Consider the following 24,045-nt stretch of genomic DNA (forward strand, 5'->3'; position numbering starts at 1 on the left):
AAACCTCCTCTGAACCCTCTCCAAAGCATCCACATCTTTCCTATAATAGGGCGACCAGAACTGGACACAGTTTTCCAAGTGCGGTCTAACCAAAGTTTTATAGAGCTGCAACAAGATTTCACGACTGTTAAACTCAATCCCCCTGTTAATGAAAGCCAAAACACCATATGCTTTCTTAACAACCCTGTCCACTTGGGTGGTCATTTTAAGGGATCTATGTTCCTGCACACCAAGATCCCTCTGTTCCTCACACTGCCAAGAATCCTATCCTTAATTCTGTACTCAGATTTCAAATTCGATCTTCCATAATGCATCACCTCGCATTTATCCAGGTTGAACTCCATCTGCCACCTCTCAGCCCATCTCTGCATTCTGTTAATGTCCCGCTACAGCCTACAACAGCCCTCTGTATTGTCAACGACACCTCCAACCTTTGTGTCGTCTGCAAACTTGCTGACCCATTCTTCAATCCCCTCATCCAAGTCATTAATAAAAATTACAAACATTAGAGGCCCAAGGACAGAGCTCTGTGGAACACCACTCACCACTGACTTCCAGGCAGAATATTTTCCTTCTACTACTACTCACTGTCTTCTGTTGGCCAGCCAATTCTGTATCCAGGCAGCTAAGTTCCCCTGTAACCCATTCCTCCTGACCTTCTGAATGAGACTACCATGGGGAACCTTATCAAATGCTTTGCTGAAGTCCATATACACCACATCCACAGCTCGTCCCTCATCAATTTTTCCAGTCACATCCTCAAAGAACTCGATAAGGTTTGTGAGGCATGACCTGCCCCTCACAAAGCCTTGTTGACTGCATTTAATCAAGCCATGCTCTTCCAGATGGTCATAAATCCTATCCCTCAGAATCCTTTCTAACACCTTGCAGACGACAGACGTGAGACTTACTGGTCTGTAATAGCTGGGGATTTCCCCATTTCCTTTTTTGAAGAGAGGAATTACATTTGTCTCTCTCTAGTCTCAGGTATGACTCCAGTGGAGAGAGAGGATTCAAAGATCTTCGCAAGTGGCGAAGCAATTGCATTTCTCGTTTCCCAAAGCAGCCGAGGACAAATCTGGTCTGGGCCTGGCGACTTGTCAATCTTAATGTTTGACAAAATTTTCAGCACATCAGCTTCCTCTATCTCTATCCATTCCAGCCTGCACACCTGCTCTTCAAAGGTTTCATTCACTACAAAGTTCATTTCTTTCATAAAGACAGAAGCAAAAAACTCATTTAGGGCTTCCCCTACCTCCTTAGACTCCACACATAAATTCCCTATGCTATCCTTGATCAGCCCTACTCTTTCTTTGACCATTCTCTTATTCCTCACATAAGTGTAAAATGCCTTTGTGTTCTCCCTAATCTGCTCTGCCAAGCCTTTCTTGTGCCCCATCCTGACTCTCCTCAGACCATTTTTGAACTCCTTCCTCGCCTGCCTGTAATCCTCTAGAGCTGAGCTTGACCCGAGCTTCCTCTGCCTTACGTAAGCTACCTTCTTCCTTTTGACGAGAAGCTCCACCGCTCTCGTCATCCAAGGTCCCATCATCTTACCCCTTCTTGCCTGTCTCAGAGGGACATATTTATTCATCGCTCACAACAACTGTTCCTTAAACAGTCTCCACATGTCTATAGTGCCTTTACCATGGAACAATTGCTCCCAGTCCATGCTTCCTAACTCATGTCTAATCACATCATAGTTTCCTCTTCCCAATTAAATATCCCCCCATTTTGCCTCATCCTCTCCTTCTCCATAGCTATGTAGAATGTGAGGCAGTTGTGGTCACTATCACCAAATGCTCTCCCACCACAAGATCTGATACCTGCCCTGGCTCATTTCCGAGCACCAAGTCTAGAATGGCCTCTCCCCTCATCGGCCTGTCAACGTGCTGAGTTAGGAAACCCTTCTGAACACACCTTACAAAAACAGCTCCATTCAAATCTACTGCTTGAAGGAGGTTCCAATCAATATTGGGAAAGTTAAAGTCACGATTTACAACAACCCTACTATGTCCACACTTGTCCAAAGTCTGCCGACCTATGCTTTCTTCAATCTCCCTGCTGCTATTGGGGGGCCTGTAGTATCAACTCTCACCTCCGGTATACAGCTCAGGTTCCCACCCCCCGCCATACTAGTTTAAACCCTCTTGAACTACTCAAGCAAACCTTCCACCCAGGACATTGGTCCCCTTCCAGTTAAGATGCAACCCGTCCTTCTTGTACAGGTCCCACCTTCTCCAGAAGGCATCCCAATTATCTACATATCTGAAGCCCTCCCTCCTACACCAGCTGCGCAGCCACGTGTTAAGCTGTGCCCGCTCCCTGTTCCTCGCCTCATTATCTCGTGGCACCGGTAATAACTAGAGAACACTACTCTGTTCATCCTGCTTTGCAGCTTCCATCCTAACTCCCTGAAATCACTTTTTATATCCTCAATCCTTTTCCTGGCTATATCATTGGTGCCAATATGTAACACGATTTCTGGCTGTTCGCCCTCCCCTTTTAGAACCTTATACACCCGATCGGAGACGTTATGGACCCTGGCACCAGGGAGGCAACATCATTCAATGGCATTACCATTGCTGAATCCTTCGCTGTCAACATGTTCAATAGGGTCCTCCACATGGAGTGCTGGACAATTGTGTAGGAGTAGGAAAGGTTTGGAGGGATATGGGCCAGGCATGGCAGGTGGGACTAGATTGGGTTGGGATATCTGGTCAGCATGGACGGGTTGTACTGAAGGGTCTGTTTCCATGCTGTACATCTCTATGAGTCTATGCTGGATTCCTGTATAATAATGTCTAGTACACTCAACTTGTATTACACTGCGCAATATATTCAGTACTGGATAGCTTTCTCATAGCGTCTTCCACAACCCCAATACCAGATATGTGTCTCAGGGTAGCCAGCGTATTCAGTACTGGATGCTAAATTCTGTGATAAAAATGAAATGAGGAAACAGAAATTAGGTATTTACATCGAAGAAAGATTCTGGTGTTTTACATAAGAAACTAATTCAAATTTTACCTGTTTTAAATTGCTGACTGGCAACCGTGCTGTTAGATCAATGTCTTGTTTTGCTGCTGTGAGTTCACACTGAAAATACCAACATTCACATTCATGCATGTCACAGTCCTATGAAAGATCAAAATATAAATGGAATTCATAAAGGACAAATCCATAGAAACAATTCTGCTGTTGCCAGCTCTTCAACAGGAGCATTTTTGTTTGTTAATTCTTGGATCACTCCACAACCCTGGGGCACCACTTTGCCTGCTGCAGCCATGGCCTCCACTGTGGCACAGCTAAGCATAAGAGATGTGGCCTCTCATTGCTTGGCAGCTCGAAGCAGGAAAGATTTCAGCTCCAGGATCTTGATTCCAGGCTCACCAATGGACTCACCACAACCTGATTAACTTGTACTTTCCAGAATCTCCAAACTGTTACAATGGACAAGGAGGTCATTGAACCCACAATGCCTGCATCAGCTGCTTGAACATTTTAACTTGGTGCCAATCTCCTCCTTTTCCCAATAACCCTGCGAGTTTATATTTTATTTAAATAATCATCCAATAACCTTTTGAATGCCTCAAATGAATCTGTCTCCACCACATTGTGTGAAAAAGATTTTCTCATTTTGCATTTTCCTCTTTTGCAAAAGATTTAAAATTGTGCCCTCCGTTCTCGATCCATTTACAACTGATTTCTCCATATCCACTCATGATTTTGAAAACTTACATAAAAATTGGCAGGACTTCCTGAGAAAAGGCAGTGGGGATTTCTCATTTTGACCCCAATCCCTCAACAAGATTCACGTATAAAAATTAAGGACATAGTATGAACTACATTTAAGAGAAAGTTAGAAATAAAGAAAGTTGTGATTTATCTCACACATTTTATGATATCAGAATTTTATGATATGAGCCATGGTTTACTAAGGAAGTTGAACCTCTTGTCAAAAAGAAGAAGAAGCCTTATGTCAGGATGAGATGTGAAGGATCAGTTAGGGTGCTTGAGAGTTACAAGTTAGCCAGGAAAGACCGAAAGAGAGAGCTAAGAAGAGCCTGGAGGGAACATGAGAAGTCATTGGCAGATAGGATCAATGAAAACCCTAAAGCTTTCTATAGATATATCAGGAATTAAAGAATGGCAAGGTAAGATTAGGGCCAAACAAAGATAGTAGTGGGAAGTTGTGAGTAGAGTCAGAGGAGATGGGGAAGCACAAAATGAATATTTTTCTTCAGTATTGAAACTGGAAAATGTTGTCAAGGAGAATGCTGAGATACAGACTGCTAGACTAGATGGGATTGAGGTTCACAAGAAAGTGGTGTTAGCAATTCTGGAAAGTGTGAAAATAGGTAAGTTCCCTGGGTTGGATGGGAGGAGATTGCCGAGCTTATGGCTTTGATTGTTATGCTCTCATTGTCTATAGGAATAGTGCCAGAAGACTGGAGGATAGCAAATGATGACCCCTTGTTCAAGAAGAGGAGTACAGACAACTCTGATAATCAGTCAGCCTTACTTTGGCTGTGGGTAAAGTGTTGGAAAAGGCTATAAGAGATATGATTTATAATCATCTAGAAAGAAATAAGTTGATTAGGGATAGTCGACATGGTTTTGCAAAGGGTAGGTTGCACCTCACAAATTTTATTGAGTTCTTTGAGAGGGTGACCAAACAGGTGGATGAAGGTAAAGCCGTTGATGTGGTGTTTATGGATTTCAGTAAAGCATTTGATAAGGTTCCCCACGGTAGGCTAATGCACAAAACACAGAAGCATGGGATTGAGGGTAAGTTAGCAGTTTGCATCAGAAATTGGTGAGCTGAAAGAAGACAGATGGTGGTGGATGATGGGTTGATGGTCATTCTGGAGTTCAGTTACTAGTGGTGTACTGCAAGGATCTGTTTTGGGGCCACTGCTGTTTGCCATTTTTATAAATGACCTGGATGAGGGTATAGAAGGATGGGTTAGTAAATTTGTGGATGACACTAAGGTTGGTAGAGTTGTGGATTGTAGGTTTCAGAGAGACATAGATAAGCTGCACAGTTGGGCTGACAGGTGGCAAATAGTTTAATGTGAAAAAGTGTGAGCTAATTCACTTTGGAAGGAGTAACAGGAATGCAGAGTACTGGGTTAATGGTAAGATTCTTGAAAGTGTAGATGAGCAGAGATTTCGGTGTCCAGATACATAGATTCTTGAAAGTTGCTACCCAAGTTGATAGGGTGGTTAATAAGACATATTGTGTGTTAGCTTTTATTGGGAGAGGGATTAAGTTTCGGAACCATGAGATCATGCTGCAGCTGTACAAACTCTGGTGTGGCCACATTTGGAGTATTGTTTACAGTTCTGGTCAACGCATTATAGGAAGGACGTGGAAGCTTTGGAAAGGGTTCAGAGTTGATTTACTAGAATGTTGCCTAATATGGAAGGAAGGTCTTTTGAGGAAAGGCTGAGGGACTGGAAGCTGTTTTTGTTAGAGTGAAGAAGGTTGAGAGGTGACTTAATTAAGACATATAAGATAATCAGAGGTTAGGTACAATGAGAGCTTTTTTCCTCAGATGGTGATGGCTAGCACAAGGAGACATAGCTTTAAATTGAGGGGTGATAGATATAGGGCAGATGTCAGAGGTAGTTTTTTTACTCAGAGAGTAGGAGGGGCGTGGAATGCACTACCTGCAACAGTAGTAGTAGAAGCGCCAACTTTAAGGGCATTTAAATGGTCATTGGATAGACGAAAATGGAATAGTGGGTTAGATGGCCTTCAGATTGGTTTCACAGGTCGGCGCAATATCGAGGGCCAAAGTGCCTGTATTGCGCTGTAATGTTCTATTTTCTATGTCTATGTTCTAATGCCCCTAGTGCTTTACAGTGAATAAAATACCTTTGAAGTGTAGTCACTTTTGCAGAAGACCTGATTAATTCTATTCCCTACAGTATGGAAACAGGCCTTTTGGCCCAACAAGTCCACACTAACCCTCCGAAGAGTAACCCACCCAAATGCATTTGCCCACCCTATAATTACCCCTGACTAATGCACCAACATTACTGGCAATTTAGCATGACCAATTCACCTGATCTGAATATCTTTGGATTGTGGGAGGAAACCGGAGCACCCGGAAGAAACCCATGCAGACACAGGGAGAATGCGCAAACTCCACACAGACAGTCATGCGAGGCAGGAATCGAACCCAGGTCCCTGGTGCTGTGAGGGGAGTACAGAAGCAGTGGAACCTAATTGTTCAAGTGCATAATTTTCTGAAGGTGGCCAAGTTCAAGTAGTTATTAAGAAGACTTATAGGATCTTTGAATATATAAATAAAGGCACAGAGTATTAAAGCAAGGACTTGATGCTTTTTCTCTATGAATCATATTTGGAGTATTGTGTTCAGTTCTATGTACTTTAGTTAGGGAAGGATGTTAAAGCCCAACAAAATGTATAAAAGAAATTTACTAGAATGACATCAGGATAGATGGTTTTAGATAGCAGGAAAGATTAGAGACATTGTGCTTATTCTCCTTGGAGCAGAGAAGGTTAAGATTGTTGAGATATTCAAAATTATGAACAATTTGACAGGGTAAAGAAGAATATTCTATCTCCATTCATTGGTATGTTAGTATGACTAGGGTAGGTATCGGTCCAGTCAAGGATAGTAGTGGGAAGTTGTGCGTGGAGGCGGAGGAGATTGGAGAGACACTAAATCAATACTTTTCATCAGTATTCACTCAGGAACAGGACACTGTTGCTGGTGTGAATATTGAGTCACAAGTGATTAGAATGGATGGCCTTGAGGTATGTAGGGAAGAGGTCTGGGGAATACTGGAAAGGATGAAAATAGATAAGTCCCCTGGGCCGGATGGCATTTATCCTAGGATCCTCTGGGAAGCTAGGGAGGAGATAGCGATGCCATTGGCCTTGATTTTTATGTCGTCATTGTCAACGGGAATAGTGCCAGAAGACTGGAGGATAGCGAATGTGGTCCCCTTGTTCAAGAAGGGGAGTAGGGATAGCCCGAGTAACTATAGGCCAGTGAGTCTCACTTCTGTTGTGGGCAAAGTTTTAGAGAGAATTGTAAGGGATAGGATTTATGAACATCTGGATAGGAATAATGTGATCAAGGATAGTCAGCATGGTTTTGTGAAGGGCAGGTCGTGCCTCACAAACCTTATTGAGTTCTTTGAGAAGGTGACCAAGGAAGTGGATGAGGGCAAAGCAGTAGATGTGGTGTATATGGATTTTAGCAAGTCGTTCGATAAGGTACCCCATGGTAGGCTAATGCAAAAACTACGGAAGTATGGCATTGAGGGTGTATTAGAGGTTTGGATTAGGAATTGATTGGCTGGAAGGAGACAGAGGGTAGTAGTTGATGGTATAGGTTCATCTTGGAGTGCAGTTACTAGCGGTGTACCACAAGGATCTGTTTTGGGACCATTGCTGTTTGTCATTTTTATAAATGACCTAGAGGAGGGGCTTGAAACCTGGGTGAGCAAGTTTACGGATGACACGAAAGTCGGTGGAGTTGTGGACAGCGAAGAAGGATGTGGCAGGTTACAGCAGGATATAGATAAGTTGCAGAGCTGGGCAGAAAGGTGGCAAATGGAATTCAATGTAGCTAAGTGTGAAGTCATTCACTTTGGGAGGAGTAACAAGAAGATGGATTACTGGGCTAATGGTAGGCTACTTGGTAGTGTGGATGAGCAGAGGGATCTTGGTGTCCATGTACACAGATCTCTGAAAGTTGCCACCCAGATAAATAGTGCTGTGAAGAAGGCATATGGTGTACTGGGCTTTATTGGTAGAGGAATTGAGTTCCGGAGTTCTGAGGTCATGTTGCAGTTGTATAAGACTCTGGTGCGGCTGGATCTGGAATATTGTGTGCAGTTTTGGTCGCCATACTATAGGAAGGATGTGGAGGCATTGGAACGAGTGCAGAGGAGGTTTACCAGGATGTTGCCTGGCATGGTAGGAAGATCGTATGAGGAAAGGCTGAGGCACTTGGGGCTGTTCTCATTGGAGAAAAGAAGGTTTAGGGGAGATTTGATAGAGGTGTACAAGATGATTAGGGGTTTAGATAGGGTTGACAGTGAGAACCTTTTTCCGCTAATGGAGTCAGCTGTTACTAGGGGACACAGCTTTAAATTAAGGGGTGGTAGGTATAGGACAGATGTTAGGGGTAGATTCTTTACTCAGCGGGTTGTGAGTTCATGGAATGCCCTGCCAGTAACAGTGGTGGACTCTCCCACTTTATGGGCATTTAAACGGGCATTGGATAGGCATATGGAGGAAAGTGGGCTAGTGTAGGTTAGGTGGGCTTGGGTCAGCGCAACATCGAGGGCCGAAGGGCCTGTACCGTGCTGTATTTTTCTATGTTCTATGATCTATGGTTTTCACAGTCTGGAACCTAACTGTCCATTTAAACCATACAATTTTGAAATAGCAGACAATCAAGAAACAAGCACTGTAAATTGACATCTACTAACAATAATCAATGTCCCTCACTCTGGGCTACAAAGAAAACAATCTCTCGTCAGTAAAAGCCAGCCATGATCCTTTTGTAAATTACATCCTCCTTTCTGCAAAACTGTGAAATAGAAGTTACATTCCAGTAAAACCCCCTCATGAAACTTTTCCAGGGAATTCTTTAAAGAGAGGAAACTATCTAAAACTCCTCAACTGCTCACTAAACAATCAACCAGAAATTCCAGACAGCTAATTCCAACAGTGGATTTTTGATCGGTATCGTAATTGCAAAAACATTGATAAGATGGAATTACTTTGTCGTTTTATGTTTCAGGCATTATTACTTGAATAATCTCTTCATCAGTTTTGATTCTATTTCTCCTGGTATATTTGTAATTAAGCATTTCTGTAGTAAGATTCTTGCTAGATATATATAGAATTATTTCTGATTTCTGGTTGAACTTCACACAGTATTAGTGTGTTCCTTGCCAAGTCAGAGACCAAAAAATGAGGAATCAGGGAAATAAACTCCCACTATTAATAAAAAAGGGGAAAAATCAAATAATTGCATCTGCTTGGAGGTAAGAAGTGAAATTCAAATCTGTGTTCAAAGGACATTAGCTTGTGTTTCTGGATTACAATTCCAGTGATATTACTGGGTACGGCCGATCAAGGATAGTGCAGGGAACTTGTGCCTGGAATCGAAGGAGGTAGGAGAAGTCATTATTGAATACTTTGCTTCATATTCACCAGTGAGAAGGACCTTGTCATTTGTGAGGACAGCATGAAACAGGCTGATATGTTCGAACATCTTGATGCTAAGAAGGAGGATGTGCTGAAAATTTTGAAAAACATGAGGAAAAATAAGTCCCTGGCGCCATATATGATATAACCAAGGTTACTACAGGAATCAAGGGAAGAGATTGCTGTGTCTTTGGTGATGATCTTTGCATCTTCAATGTCCACTGGAGTAATGCAAGATGATTGGAAAATGGTAAATATTATTGCCTTATTCAAGAAAGGAAATGGGGATAATCCTGGGAATTTCAGAGGAGTCAGTCTAATGTCTGTGATGGGCAAAGTACTGGGGAGGATTATGACAGGCAGGATTTATGATTACTTGGAAAAGCATAGCTTGATTAGAGATAGTCAGCATGGCTTTGTGAGGGGCAGGTCATGCCTCACAAGCCTTACTGAATTATTTGAGGATGTGACAAAACACATTGATGAAGGTAGATCAGTCAATGTGGTGTATGATAAAGTTTGATAAAGTTCCCCACAGTAGGCTAATTCAGGAAGTAAGGAGGCATGGGATATAGGGACATTTGGTTGTCTGGATGCAGAATTGGCTGGCACATTGAAGACAGAAGGTGGTAGTAGATGAAAAGTATTCAGCCTGGAGCTCGGTGACCAGTGGAAGAACAAACAGGTAAACAGATTATGGAAAGACGTAGAGGCAACAGGGTGGTGGTGATGGGACCAACATTGACTGGGATACACTTAGTGTCAAAGGTCTGGATGGGGCAGAATTTGTAAGAAGCATCCAGGAGAGTTTTCTAGCGCAGTATGTCAATAGTCCAACAAGGGAAGGGGACATCTTGGACCTGGTATTGAGGAATGAGCCAGACCAGGTGGTAGAAGTTGCAGTGGAGGGATTTCTTTGGGAATTGTGACCACAATTCTGTAAGTTTTAGAATACTTGTAGATAAAGATGACAGTGGTCCGAAGGGAAGAATACTAAGACCAATTATACCGAAGTTAGGCAGGAGCTGGGAAATGTGGATTGGACACAGCTATTTTCAAGGAAGTCCACATTTGATATGTGGGTGGTTCTCAAAGATAGGTTAAAAATAATGCAGACTAGCATGTCCTGTTGAAAGCAAAGAATAGGAAAGGCAAGATTTGTGAACCACAGATGACAGGAGAAATCGTACAACTAGCCAAGAGGAAAAGGAAAGTGTACAGAAGGTCCAGGCAGCTAGAACAAAATGGGCCTTGGAGGAATATCGGGGGAGTAGGACCAGTCTTAAACAAGGAACCAAGCGGACTAAAAGGGGTCATGAAATAGCTTTAGTGAGCAGAAATAAGGAGAATCCCAAAGCCTTTTATTCTTTTATAAGAAGCAAGCGGGAAACTAGAGAAAGGATTGGTCCACTAAAGGATAAGGATGGAAGGTTGTGTATTGAACCTGAGAAAATGGGTGAGATTCTCAATGATTACTTTGCATCAGTGTTCACTGAGGAGAGGGACATTATGAATGTTGAGATTAGAGATGGAAGTTTGATGTCTCTGGATCACATTGATATTAGTAGGGAAGCTATGTTGGGTACGCTGAAAATGTGTTGCTGGTTAAAGCGCAGCAGGTCAGGCAGCATCCAAGGAAAAGGAAATTCGACATTTCGGGCAAAAGCCCTTCATCAGGATTCCTGGGGCCCTGACAGATATCTTTGCAGCATCGTTTCAGGTGAAGTGCCGAAGGACTAGAGGGTTGCTAATGTTGTCCCCTTGTACAAGAAGGGTAGTAGGAATATCCAGGTAACTATAGACCAGTGAGCCTGACATCAGTGGTGGGAAAGTTGCTGGAGAAGGTACTGAGGGATAGAATCTACTTATATTTGGAAAATAATGGGTTTATCAGTGATAGGCAACATAGTTTTGTGGGGGAGATCATGCCTTACCAACTTAATAGAGTTCTTTGAGGTAGTGACCAAGTCGAGAGACGAAGGTAGGGCTGTGGATGCCAATACATGAACTTTATTAAGGTGCTTGGTAAGGTTCCCCATGGTAAACTAATGGAGAAAGGGAAGTCACATGGTGTGCAAGGTGTTCTAGCTAGGTGGATAAAGAACTGGTTGAGCAACAGGAGACAGAAAATAGTAGTTGAAGGGAGTTTCTTGAAATGGAGAAAGGTGACAGGGATCAGTGCTGGGGCCACATAAATGAGGGCACTGTTGGTAAGATCAGCAAGTTTGCAGATGACACGAAGATTGGTGGAGTAGCAGAAAGCATAAGGGACTGTCAAAGAATACAGGAGAATATAGACAGACTGGAGTGTTGGGTGGAGAAGTGGCAGATGGAGTTCAATCCAGGCAAATGTGAGGTGATGCATTTTGGTAAGTCTAATTCTAGAATGAATTATACAGTAAATGGAAGAGCTTTGAGAAAAGTTGATGAGCGGAGAGATCTGGGGGTTCAAGTCCATTGTGCCCTGAAGGTTGCTGCACAGGTGGATAGAGTAGTCAATAAGGCATATGGTATGCTTGCCTTCATCAGACAGGGTATTGAGTATCAGAGCTGGCAGGTCATGTTAAAATTGTACAAGACATCGGTTCGGCTGCATTTAGAATACTGTGAACAGTTCTGGTGGCCACATTACCAAAAGGATGTGGACACTTTAGAGAGGGTGCAGAGAAGGTTTATGAGGATGTTGCCTAGTATGGAAGGTGCTAGCTATGAAGATAGATCGAGTAGGTTAGGATTGTTTTCATTAGAAAAAAGGAAATTGAGGGAGGACCCGATTGAGGCCTACAAAGTCATGAAGGGTATAGACAGGGTAGATAGAGATAAGCTTTTGCCCAGTATGAAGGATCCAATAACGAGAGGTCATGCTTTCAAGATGAGAGGTGAAAAGTTTAAGCGGGATGCATGAGGCAAGTACACAGAGGATGGTGGGTGCCTGGAACGTGTTTGCTATCAGTCGTAGTAGAGGCAGGCACGATAGATTCATTTAAGATACGTCTGGACAAATGCATGAGCAGGTGGGGAGCAGAGGGATACAGATGCTTAGGAATTGGGCGACAGGTTTAGACAGTACATTTGGATCGACTCAGGCTTGGAGGGCTGAAGGGCCCCTTCCTTGGCTGTAAATTTTCTTTGTTCATTGTTCAGTGGTGTTCACATGGATCTGTTCTGGGACCTCTGCTCTTGTGACCTTTATAAGTGACTTGGATAAGGAAGTGGAAGGATGGGTTAGTAAGTTTGCCAATCACACAAGATTGGTGATGTTGTGGATAGTGTGCAGGGCTGTTGTAGATCGCAATGGGACATTGACAGGATGCAGAGCTGGGCTGAGAAGTGGCAGATGGAGTTCAAACTGGAAAAGTGTGAAGTGATTAATTTTGGAAGGTCAAATTTGAATGCAGATTCCAGGGTTAAAGGCAGGATGCTTGACAGTGTGGAGGAACAGAGGGATCTTGCAATCCATGTCCATAGATCCCTCAAAGTTGCCACCCAAGTTGATAGAGTTGTTAAGAAGGCATGTGATGTGTTGACTTTTATTAGTAGGGGGATTGAGTTTAAGAACCACGAGGTCATGTTGCAGCTCAATAAAGCCCTGATTAAACCACAGTTGGAATATTGTGCACATTCTAGGAAGGATGTGGAGCTTTAGAGAGGGTGCAGAGAAGATTTACAAGAATGCTACCTGGACTGGAGGGCATGTTTTATGAAGTAAGGTTAAGGGAACCTTCTCATTGGAACAGAGAAGGATGAGAGATGTCTTGGTAGAGGTGTACAAGATGATGATAGGCATAAGTAGAGTGGATACCAAAGGGCGGAAAAGGCTATCATGAGGGGACATAATTTTAAGGTTATTGGAGGAAAGTTCAGTTGAAATGTCAGAGGTAGGTTCTTTACACAGTGTGTGGTGGGTGCATGGAATGCACTGCCAGCAGTGATAGCAGAGTTAAATACATTAGGACATTTAAGTGGCTCTTGAATGATAGTAAAATGTATGATATGTAGGCTAGTTTTATCTTAGAGTAGGAAAGAAGGTCGGCACAATGTCGAGAGGTGAAGGGATTAGATTGTGCTGTACTGTTCTATGTTCTATATTTTTACCTGTCTACTGGCTCATATCCCAGTGTTGTTGCACACATTCATTTTAAACAATGGAAATCACTGCTAACTTTGCTAGGAGTGAAGACTGGAAATTTATCCCATAGTGTTCCCACAATATGGCAGCTGTGGATCAGAAACCCATTTTACAGCAGCACAATTTTCCAATCCATTCAAAGCAATGGATCATGAAAATGTTTGGGTCTGAAACTGGATGCACTCCAAATCTGCTCCATTCCTATCAGACAGGTTAAATTAGAACAACCTCTGAAATCAGCATTTCATTAGGTTTCTGCACATTTCCTGCTTTCAGGAGGGCATTTTACTTGTAGGATTACTCCTCTATAAAAGAGTCAGAGTTTGTCACAGACTAATTATAAATTTGTTATGGTGCCTTTGGCGGAAGTCATTGTGAAGTTCTGTACACAGGAGTTCCAGCATCTCAGCATGATATGGCTACTGGATCTTTGCAAGATGCTGATACTGTCAATATTATTCTATTTGGTTGAAGATAGAATATAACGATTTAGAAAATAATTCAAAGGTACCCATTGATCTTTTATTTTCTGTTCTGGCTGTTGTTTGAAGATTTTCCGTGTTTTCAAACAATGTTTCAAAGATTCCTGGGGAAAGAATAATCCATTTAGTTTCAGATTTCCTACCTTGTCTGACATCAGTCAATAAAATCAAGAATGGAATCTTTGTCCATCCTCATTCAACCATTACCATCAAGCAAGTGGACCAACCTGGTTCAATGAGAAGTTGAAAGGCCAGCACCAAGTAGATTTAATAATGAAATGCAGATCTAGTGAAGATACTATTCAGCCTAATTAGGAAAGTTAGTGGAATGTGATCATTTACATCATGGAAATTGAATACAAAATTATGGAGGCAATGCTTCAGTTATACAGGGCTCTGGTGAGACTGTATCTGGAGCACTGTGCACAGTACTGGTCACCTTATTTAATTCAGTGCACTACAGATAGTTCAGAGAACGTTTACTATGCTAAAACCAGAAATGGGTAACTTGTTCTATGCTGTTTAGGAGAGTGAGAGATGACTTGGTGATGGTGAGAAGGGCACTATTTGTGAGATCTTTTGTATATGTCTAGATTGTCTGCAGCACCATATGCTGCCCTTGAAATGGCTGCGGGGGTGTAGAGCCTGTCACACATGCACTTCTGAAATATGCCTTTGCAAAGGTGTCTGGAGAGAAATGTGGCGTTTTTGTCGAGGTTTGTCCCGAGCAATTCCGAGACAAATGAGTCTGTGTGCTCTATGGGCTGTTTCCTGGGATGCACACCAAGACAAACATCAAATATGCCTTGAGGACCATCAACTCAGTGAAAAACACTCTTTAATCTGTCCAAAACATGTTGGTTTTCCAGAGCAGGAAATTTACCTCGACTGAGTGTTTCAGACTGGCACATTCCAAGGTCCAGGTCTTTGTGCTGAGAGATGCACTAAACCTTGGGACAGCTGCTGCCAAGACACAGTGGGGAAATGAGGGTCTGTTCAGTTATCAGACACTCCTAATGCCTCAAATGTATGCAAATATAGGGTTGTATGAGTAAAAGATGCCTTGGGTTTGTTTGTTCTACATATGTAAAGACTGTATAGAACTGAACTGCTGTAATGACTGCATGTATATAAAGATTGTTTTATGAATAAAGGATATTTTTGAAATTTAGAAATAAAGTGACTTAATTGAAACAAAGAAAATCCTGATGGGTCTTGATGTGGAGAAGATGTTTCCACTTATAGAAGAACCTATGACTAGGGGATAACTTTCTAAAAATAAGGGGCATTCATTGAATAGAGATGAGACATGTTTTTTGGAACTCTCTGAAAAGGTGGTGGAAGCAGAGACCTTGAATATTTTTAAGGCAGTATTAGAAAGGTTAGGGAGACAGACAAAAATGTGGATTTGAGGTTATATTCAGGATAGCCAGAATCTTATTAAATGGCAAGGCAATCTTGAGGGGGGTCAATGGCCTACTCTAATCATATGTTCATACACCAGACTGCCTGCATACTAAATACTGGTGGGAGCATTCAATTGATAGACCTAAACTGTGCTCTCACGAACATATAGATGAAATGGTGGTGAACAGTTAAACAACTAATCAGACATTGATTTTGGTGAACTTGCTTGGAAGATGGTTCAAGATATCCTAGCCACAAAAAGCAGAAGAAATCTGACTAATCAGCCAGTCTATTTTCAACATTAGTAGTTGATGGAAGATGTTGTTAATGGTCCTGTCAAGTGCCACTTTCAAAGTGGTAACTTGCTTACCAATATCCAGTTTGAGTGCTGCCAGGATCATACAGCTCCATAATTCATTACAGCATAGTTCAAAAATGGACAAAGTTGAATTCCAGAAATGAAGTGAGAAGCTCTTACCGCTGACATTAATGAAGCATTTGATTGAATCTGGCATGAAAGAGGCTTAACAAAATTGAATTCAATAGAAGTTAAAGGGAAATCGCTTCACTGGTTGTCGGATGATGGCTACATTTATTAGGAACCAGTCACTTCAGGTTCAGGAGATTGCTGTAGGATTTACTCTGTGCAGTTCCTTGGCTCAACCATCTTTAGCTACTTTTAACTATGTCTTTCCCTCCATCACAAGAGAATTTTGTCTAATTGCTGATGATTGCACAACTTTCAACACTATTCACGACTCCAGTTCATACCAGCATGCAACAAGACTGGAAAACATTCAGGTTTGGGATGATAAACGGGAAATTCGACGTTTCGGGCATAAGCCTTTTCCTGAAGAAGGAAATGTCGAATTTCCTGTTCCTTGGATGCTGCCTGACCTGCTGCGCTTTTCCAGCAACACATTTTCAGCTCTGATCTCCAGCATCTGCAGACCTCACTTTCTCCTTGGGATGATAAAGCCAAGTAATATTTGCACTCCACAAATTCCAGGCAATCACTATCTCCAACAAGTGAGAATCTAACCACTGTTACGTTCAAGAGCATTGCCATTGTTGGTACCTTACCTTACCAGAATCAGTCATATAAATGTTGTGGCTGCAAGAGTAGGTCAAAAATCTGTGGTTACTGTATCACCAAAGGTTGTCTACCATTTCCAAGACACATGTCAGGACTTGTCACTTTCTACAAGGTGCTGCACAAATGCTGCTAAGATAAAGATGCAAGGCATTACGGGCAATTTATTAGTATGGATAGAAGACTGGTTTACTAACAGGAAATAAAGAGTGGGGATAAATTAATGCTTTTCTGGTTGGTGATCAGTGATGAATGGTGCGCCACAGGGATCAGTACTGGAACTGCAGTTATTCACAACTTACATAGATGATTTGAAGTTGGGGACCACATGTAGTGTGTCAAAGTTTGTGGATGACACTAAAATGAGTGGTAGAGCAAAGTGTGCAGAGGACTGTGAAACTTTGCAAAGGGATGTAAATAATTTAAGTGAATTGGCAAAAGTTTAGCAGATGGAGTACAATGTTAATAAGTAAGAAGTCATTCATTTTGGTAGGAATAACAGTAAAAAGAATCATTACTTGAATAGTAAAATATTGCAGCATGCTGCTGTGCAGAGGAACCTGGGTGTCCTTGTGCATGAATCACATACGGTTGGTCTGCAGGTGCAACAAGTAATTAAGAAGGCAAATGGAATGTTGTCCTTCATTGTTAAATGAATTGAGTTTAAAAGCAGGGAGGTTACACTGCAGCTGTATAGGGTGCTGGTGAGGCCACACCTGGAGTACTGCCTACAGTTTTGGTCTCCTTACTTGAGAAGGGATGTACTGACACTGGAGGGAGTGCTGAGGAGATTCAATAGTTGATTCCGGAGTTGAGGGGTTGGCTTATGAGGAGAAACTGAGTAGACTGGGATTACACTTCATTGGAATTTAGAAGAATGAGGGATGATCTTACAGAAACATATAAAATTATGAAGGAAATTGATAAGAAAGAAGTAGAGAGGATGTTTCCACTGGCAGATGAAATTAGGACAAGACGGCATAATCTCAAAATTAGGAGGAGCAGATTTAGGACTGAATTGAGAAGGAACTTCTTCACCCAGAGTGTTGTGAATCTATGGAATTCCCTGCCCAGCGAAGTAGTTGAGGCTTCCTCATTAAATGCTTTTAAAGCTAAAATAGATAATTATTTGAACAGTAAAGGAATTAAGGGTTATAGTGAGAGATCGGGTAGGTGGAGCTGAGGCGATGAAAAGATCTGACATGGTCTTACAGAATGGCAGAGCGGGCTCAAAGGCCTAGCTGATCTACTCCTATTCCTGGTTCTCATGTTCTTATGTAGTGTGCTGGGATATATTCTACTTGTTGATGGATGCAGCTACAATAGCACTCAAGAATCTAAGTCCCATCCAGGTAAGAACAGTTGACTTGATTGGTACTCCATCCATTATCATTAGCACTCACTCTCTCACAGCAGTATGTATCACATACATGACTTGCAGTAGCAACTCACCAAGTCTCCTTTGAATGTATCTTTCAACCCCTCAACTTCTACTGCACAGTGTTACGACATGGGGTAAACCCTTCTGCTAATTCTAAAAGTATGGTCTTTTCTTTCTAAACTTTCTTGGCAAATGTGGGAATCATCTTCAAACCCCAGAACCTCTTCAGCAATTTTTAGAGCTATTTCTCTCACTTTTAATTTAACCAAACACAAGTAACCGAAATTAAACAAATTGTCTCACCTACATTTTTATTAGGATACTAATTAGCAAGTGTTTAAATCTACTGGGCTTTTCTCGTATCCCAAATCTATTCAAATCTGCCCAAATCTCAGACTGAACGTCTAAAGGGTTCAAATCACAGACGTGAGCCCCCAAACTGTTCCGATAGGGGGTAAACCCTTCGGCTAATTTGAACCAGACCCACAGAAAAGCTCACCTCACCTTGTAATTTGTTAAAGTATGAGTGACCAAGAACTACCAAAAATCCTTCTATGCAAATAAAAATTTTAACAATTTATTCTCTAACTTTGAGAAACACAAGAACATTAAACAACAACTATTGACACAGTAATCCACCTTTGTCTGATCAATTTACCTACCTCCCATTCTACAACAATAAAAACTTGATGAATTTCAACTTCACCAACACATTCCACCTCGACCTTAAATTCACATGGACCATCTCTGACACCTCCCTCCCCTTTCTGGACCTCTCCATCTCCATCAATGACGACTGACTTAACACTGACATTTTTTACAAACCCACCAATTCCCACAGCTACCTGGATTACACATCCTCCCACCCTACGTCCTACAAAAATGCCATCCCGTATTCCCAATTTTTCCGCCTTCACCATATCTGCTCCCAGGAGGACCAGTTCCACCACAGAAACACCAGATGGTCTTCTTTAAAGACCATACTTTCCCTTCCCATGTGGTTGAAGATGCCCTCCAACGCATCACATCCACATCCTGCACATCTGCCCTCAAACCCCACCCCTCCAACTGCAACAAGGACAGAACCGCCCCCTTACCTTCCACCCTACCAACATCCGCATAAACAGCATCATCTGCCGACATTTCTGCCACCTCCAAATGGACCCCACCACCTGGGATATATTTCCCTCCCCACCCCTTTCCACTTTCCGCAAAGACAGTTCCCTCCAATTCTACCTGGTCAGGTCTACACCCCCCAACAACCCATCCTCCCCTCCTGGCTTCTTTCCCTGCCACCGCAGAAATTGCAAAACCTGCGCCCACACCTCTTCCCTCACCTCCATCCAAGTCCCCAAAGGAGCCTACAACATCCATCAAAGTTTCACTTGCACATCCACCAATGTCATTTATTGTATCCACTGCTCCTGATGCGGTCTCCTTTACACTGGGGAGACTGGACGCCTTCTCGCACAGCGCTTTAGAGAACATCTCCAGGACACCCGCACCAATCAACCCCACCGCCCGTGGCCCAACATTTCAACTCCCCCTCCCACTCTGCCGAGGACCTGCAGGGCCTGGGCCTCTTCCACCTCCACTCCCTCATCACCCGATGCCTGGAGGAAGAACGCCTCATCTTCTGCCTCGAAACACTTCAACCCCAGGGCATCAATATGGACTTCACCAGTTTCCTCATTTCCCCTCCCCCTACCTTACACCAGTTCCAACCTTCCAGCTCAGCATCATCTTCATGATCTGTCCTACCTGCCAATTTTCCCTCCCACCTATCCGCTCCACCCTCCTCTTTGACCTAACACCTTCATCCCCACCTCTATCCACCTATTATACTTTTGGCTACCTTCTCCCCAGCCCCACCCCCTTCCCATTTATCTCTCCACCCCAGAGAGTCCCTACCTCATTCCTAATGAAGGGCTTTTGCCTGAAACATTGATTTTCCTGCTCCTCGGATGCTGCCTGACCTGTTGTGCTTTTCCAGCACCACTCAAGTTCTCACTGTGGAACATCTGCGATGCTGAGGTGGTCGTGGATAGCACGTTTAGTGAATTGGTCACACCGCAGATTAGAATTGTTGAGGGAGACAGTGAATAGGTGACCAAAAGGCGGAGAAAGAGTCGGAAGGCAGTGCAGGTGTTCTCTGCGGTCATCTCCCTCCAAAACAGGTATACCATTTTGGATACTGTTGGGGGAGATGGCTCACCAGGGGAGAGCAGCAGTTGTCAGGATCATGTCATTGTGGCAGGCACTGCTATTCAGACGGGTGGGAGAAAGACTCAGACAGGCCATAGCCATCAGGGATTCTATTGTCAGGGGAGTAGATAGATGGTTCTGTGGCCAAAACTGAGACTCCCGGTTGGTATGTTGCCTCCCAGGTGGCCGGGTCAGGGATGTCACTGATCGGCTGCACAGCATTCTGAAAGGGGAGGGTGAACAGCCAGTTATCGTGGTGCACATAGGCACCAATGATATAAGTAAAACATGAGATGAGGTGCTGAAAGCAGAATTCAGGGAGCTAGGAGAGAAGTTAAAGAGCAGAGCCTCAAAGGTATTGATCTTAGGATTGCTACCAGTGCCATGTGTAGCCAGGGTAAAAATGAAAGAATAGGCAGGATGAACACGTGGTTTGAGGGATGGTGTCAGAGGGAGAGGTTCAGATTTGTGGGACATTAGGACCGGTTCTGGGAAAGGTGGCACTATTACAAATTGGATGGTCTGTACCTGAACCAGACTGGAAGTAACGTCCTTGGGAGAGTTTTTGCTACTGATGTTGGGGAGGTTTTAAACTAATGTGGCAGGGGGCTGGGAACCAGAAGAGAAGACTAATCAACAATGAGGTGGAAACTAGAGACTGTAAGGATCAAGAAGTTTGCATTACCAAGGGGAAGTGTAGGCAGAGAGCAGATGAATGCAAAAGAATTGGCGGCCTGAAGTGAATATACTTTAATGCAAGGAGTATAGTGGGTAAGCAGATGAATTTAGGGCTTGGATTGGTGCCTGGAGTATGATGTTATTGCAATCACAGAGACTTGGTTGAAGGAGGGTCGTGATTGGCAAATAAATGTTCCAGGATATAGACGCTTCATATTGGACAGGGAGAGAAGTAAAAGGGGGGGGGGGGGGGGGGGGGAGGAGTTGCATCGCTGGTCAGGGATGATACTATGGTTGTACTAAAAGTGGACACTATGGAGGGCTTGAGCAGACGGGCATTATGGGTAGAGCTCAGAAATAAAAAGGGTGCAGTTACCCTGGTGGGGCTGTATTACAGGCCTCCAAATAGTGAGCGTGAGGTAGAAGAACAAATAGGTAAACAAATTATGGAAAGATGGGGAGGCAACAAGGCGGATGAGATGGGAGATTTTAATTTTCCTAACATTGACTGGGATACACTTAGTGTCAGAGGTCTGAATTTGTAAAGAGCATCCAGGAAAGTTTGCTAGAGCAGTATGTTAATAGACCGACGAAGGAAGGGGCCATATTGGACCTGTTGTTGGGGAATGAGCCAGGCCAGGTTGTAGAAGTTGCAGTGGGGGTTGTCTTTGGGAATAGTGACCTCAATTCTGTAAGTTTTAAAATACTTGTAGACAAAGGTGAGAATGGTCCGAAGGGAAGAGTACTAAACTGGGCCAAGAACAATTACATCTAAATTTGGCAGGAGCTGGGAAATGTGGATTGGACACAGCTATTTGAAGGGAAGTCCACATTTGATATGTGGGAGGCTTTCATAGATAGGTTGAAGACTGTGCAGAAAAGACTGTGTAGAAAAGGCAAGAATTGTGAACCATGGATGAGAGGAGAAATTGTGTAACTAGTCAAGAGGAAAAGGGAAGTGTACATAAGGTCTAGGCAGCTAAGAACAGAATAGACCTTGGAGGAATATCGGGAGAGTAGTACCAATCTTAAAGAAGGAATCAAACAGGCTAAAAGGGGTCATGAAACAGCTTTAACGAGCAGAATTATGGAGATTCCCAAGGCCTTCATATGTAAAAACAAGAGGGTAACTAGAGAAAGAGTTGGTCCACAAAAGGATAAGGAGAGAATGTTGTGTGTCGAACCTGAGAAAACGGGTAAGATTCTCAATGATTACTTTGCATCGGTGTTCACTGAGGAGAGGGACATGATGAATGTTGAGATTAGAAATAGAAGTTTGTGTATTCTGGATCACGTTGACATAAGGAGGGAAGCTGTGTTGGGTAGGAAATTAAGGTGGACAAATCCCCATTAGACCACATCAATTGCTTTACCCTCATCTACCTGTTTGGTTACCATTTCAAAAGAACTCAATAAGGTGCGTGAGCCAAGACCTACCATTAGCAAAATTAGTAGTCTTCCATGATGAACAACCCTTCAAGGAAGTCCTGAGGGTGATGGGGGTGGGTGGGTAAAGTGTATTCTAGGTGGGGCATTTTAATGTCAACCGCCAAGATTGGCTCAGTAGCAGCATGATTATTTGGGTTGGTCAAGTCTTCAAGGACATAGCTGCTAGATCTGGACTGTGGCAGATAGAGAGGGAACCAACAAAAGAGAAAAGCACACTTGACTCCATTCTCACTAATCTGCCGATTGCAATAGTATTAGTAAGTGGGACTACCACACAATGAAGTCCCGCCTTCACAGTGAAAATACCCTCCATTGTATTGTGTGACACAATCACTATGCTAAGTGGACAGACTTCGAACAGATCTAGTGACTCAAGACTGAGCATGCTTGAGCTGCAGTGGGCCATCAACAGCAGAATCATACGCCAACACAATCTGTAACCTCAAGGCCTGTTAAATCCCCCATTCAACAATTATCATCAAGCCAAGGGATCAGGAAGGTGCTGGAATACATTGTTGGGAGCAGCACAGACATACCTAAAAATGAGATGTCAACTGGTGAAGTAACAAAACAGGACTACTCTTTTACCAAACAGCATAAACAGCAAGTGATAGGCAGAGATAAATGATCCCACAACCAACAAACAACCAATGCTAGGACTCCTCACCTCCTGACCTCATGGCAGCCTTGGCTCAAACAGGGACAAAAGAGCTGAATTCCAGATGAGAGGTGAGAGTGGATACCCTTGTCATCAAAGCTGCATTTGACCAAGAGTGGCATAAAGGGCCCAAGCAAAACTAAAGACAGTTGGAATAAGGGGAAAGATCTCTGCTAGTTGGAGTCATACCTGGTTCATAGGAAGACACCAACTGTGGCTGGTGGAGATCAGTCATCTTAGTTCCAGTATACCTCTACAGGAATTGCTTGGCCCAACCATCTTCAGTAGCTTCGTCAATTATCTTGCTTTCATACTAAAGGTAGAAGTGAGGATGTTCACAGATGATTGCATAAGTTCAGCATCATTTGCAACTCCTCAGATACTGAAGCAGTCTATGTTCAAATGCAGCAAGGTTTGGATAGTATCCAGGTTTGGGCTGAAAAGTAGCAAGTAACATTCAGACCACACAAATGCCAAGCAATAATCATCTTGTTGGTGACCGTCACTCCTAGCAACTTGACACTCTCGACCATCTCCACCTCAGCATCACTGATACAAACAGGGGCGTGCCCTCCACTCTGCTTCCTGAAGTCAATGACCAGCTCCTTCACTGTGCTGACATCGAGGGGTAGATTGTTATCGTTGGCCCACACTAGCAAACATTCTATCTCTTTCCTGTATTCAGATGCTTCCTCTTCAGGGGAGTCTAAAGGGAGAAGCACTGGTTTAAAATCAGGGGTCATCCCTTTTAGGAGGGAGGTGAGAAAACTTGTTTTTTCCATTCAGAGGATTTTCAACTTTGGAAGCCTTTGCTTCAGAAAGCGATGGAGGCAATCATTGAATACTTTCAAGGCAATGGTAGATAGATTGTTCAGCAGGTGAATCAGAAGTTATTGGATGTAAATGGGAATGTGGAACTTGAAACACAAACAAACCAGCCATCATTTTATTGAAGCACAGAGTAGGTTTGAGGGACATCTGCTCCCAGGTGATGTATTTGAATGCTTCTATGTAACAGCTTGAGGTGTCTTAGTATTGTTAAAGGCACTATGTTTGTTCAAGAAGGGGAGTCAAGACAACCCTGCTAATTATAAACTGGTGAGTCTTACTTTGGTTGTGGATAAAGTGCTGGAAAAGGTTATAAGAGATAGGATTTGTAATCATCTTGCTTGGAATAAGATGTTTCGGGATAGTCAACACAGTTTTGTGAAGGGTAGGCCGTGCCTCACAAACCTTATTGAGTTCTTTGAGATGGTGACCAAACAGGTGGATGAGGGTAAAGCAGTTGATGTGGTGTATATAGATTTCTGTAAGACGTTTGATAAGGTTCCCCATGGTAGGCTATTGCACAAAATACA

At 43.0% G+C, this 24,045-nt stretch overlaps 1 protein-coding gene across 1 annotated transcript in view; it reads right to left on the reverse strand.

The window, feature by feature from the left end:
* Positions 1 to 24,045, reverse strand: part of LOC132830416 (integrin alpha-E-like) — a 396,956-nt gene that overhangs the window by 22,785 nt on the left and 350,126 nt on the right. The window contains exons 30-31 of the mRNA XM_060848093.1: positions 13,846 to 13,920; positions 3,031 to 3,138 (exon numbers count right to left, since the gene is read on the reverse strand). Coding sequence (XP_060704076.1) covers positions 3,031 to 3,138; positions 13,846 to 13,920 — 183 coding nt within the window. The remainder of the gene's footprint in view (positions 1 to 3,030; positions 3,139 to 13,845; positions 13,921 to 24,045) is intronic.

The sequence above is a fragment of the Hemiscyllium ocellatum genome, chromosome 31, assembly GCF_020745735.1.
Source record: "Hemiscyllium ocellatum isolate sHemOce1 chromosome 31, sHemOce1.pat.X.cur, whole genome shotgun sequence".
Lineage (NCBI taxonomy): Eukaryota > Metazoa > Chordata > Chondrichthyes > Orectolobiformes > Hemiscylliidae > Hemiscyllium > Hemiscyllium ocellatum.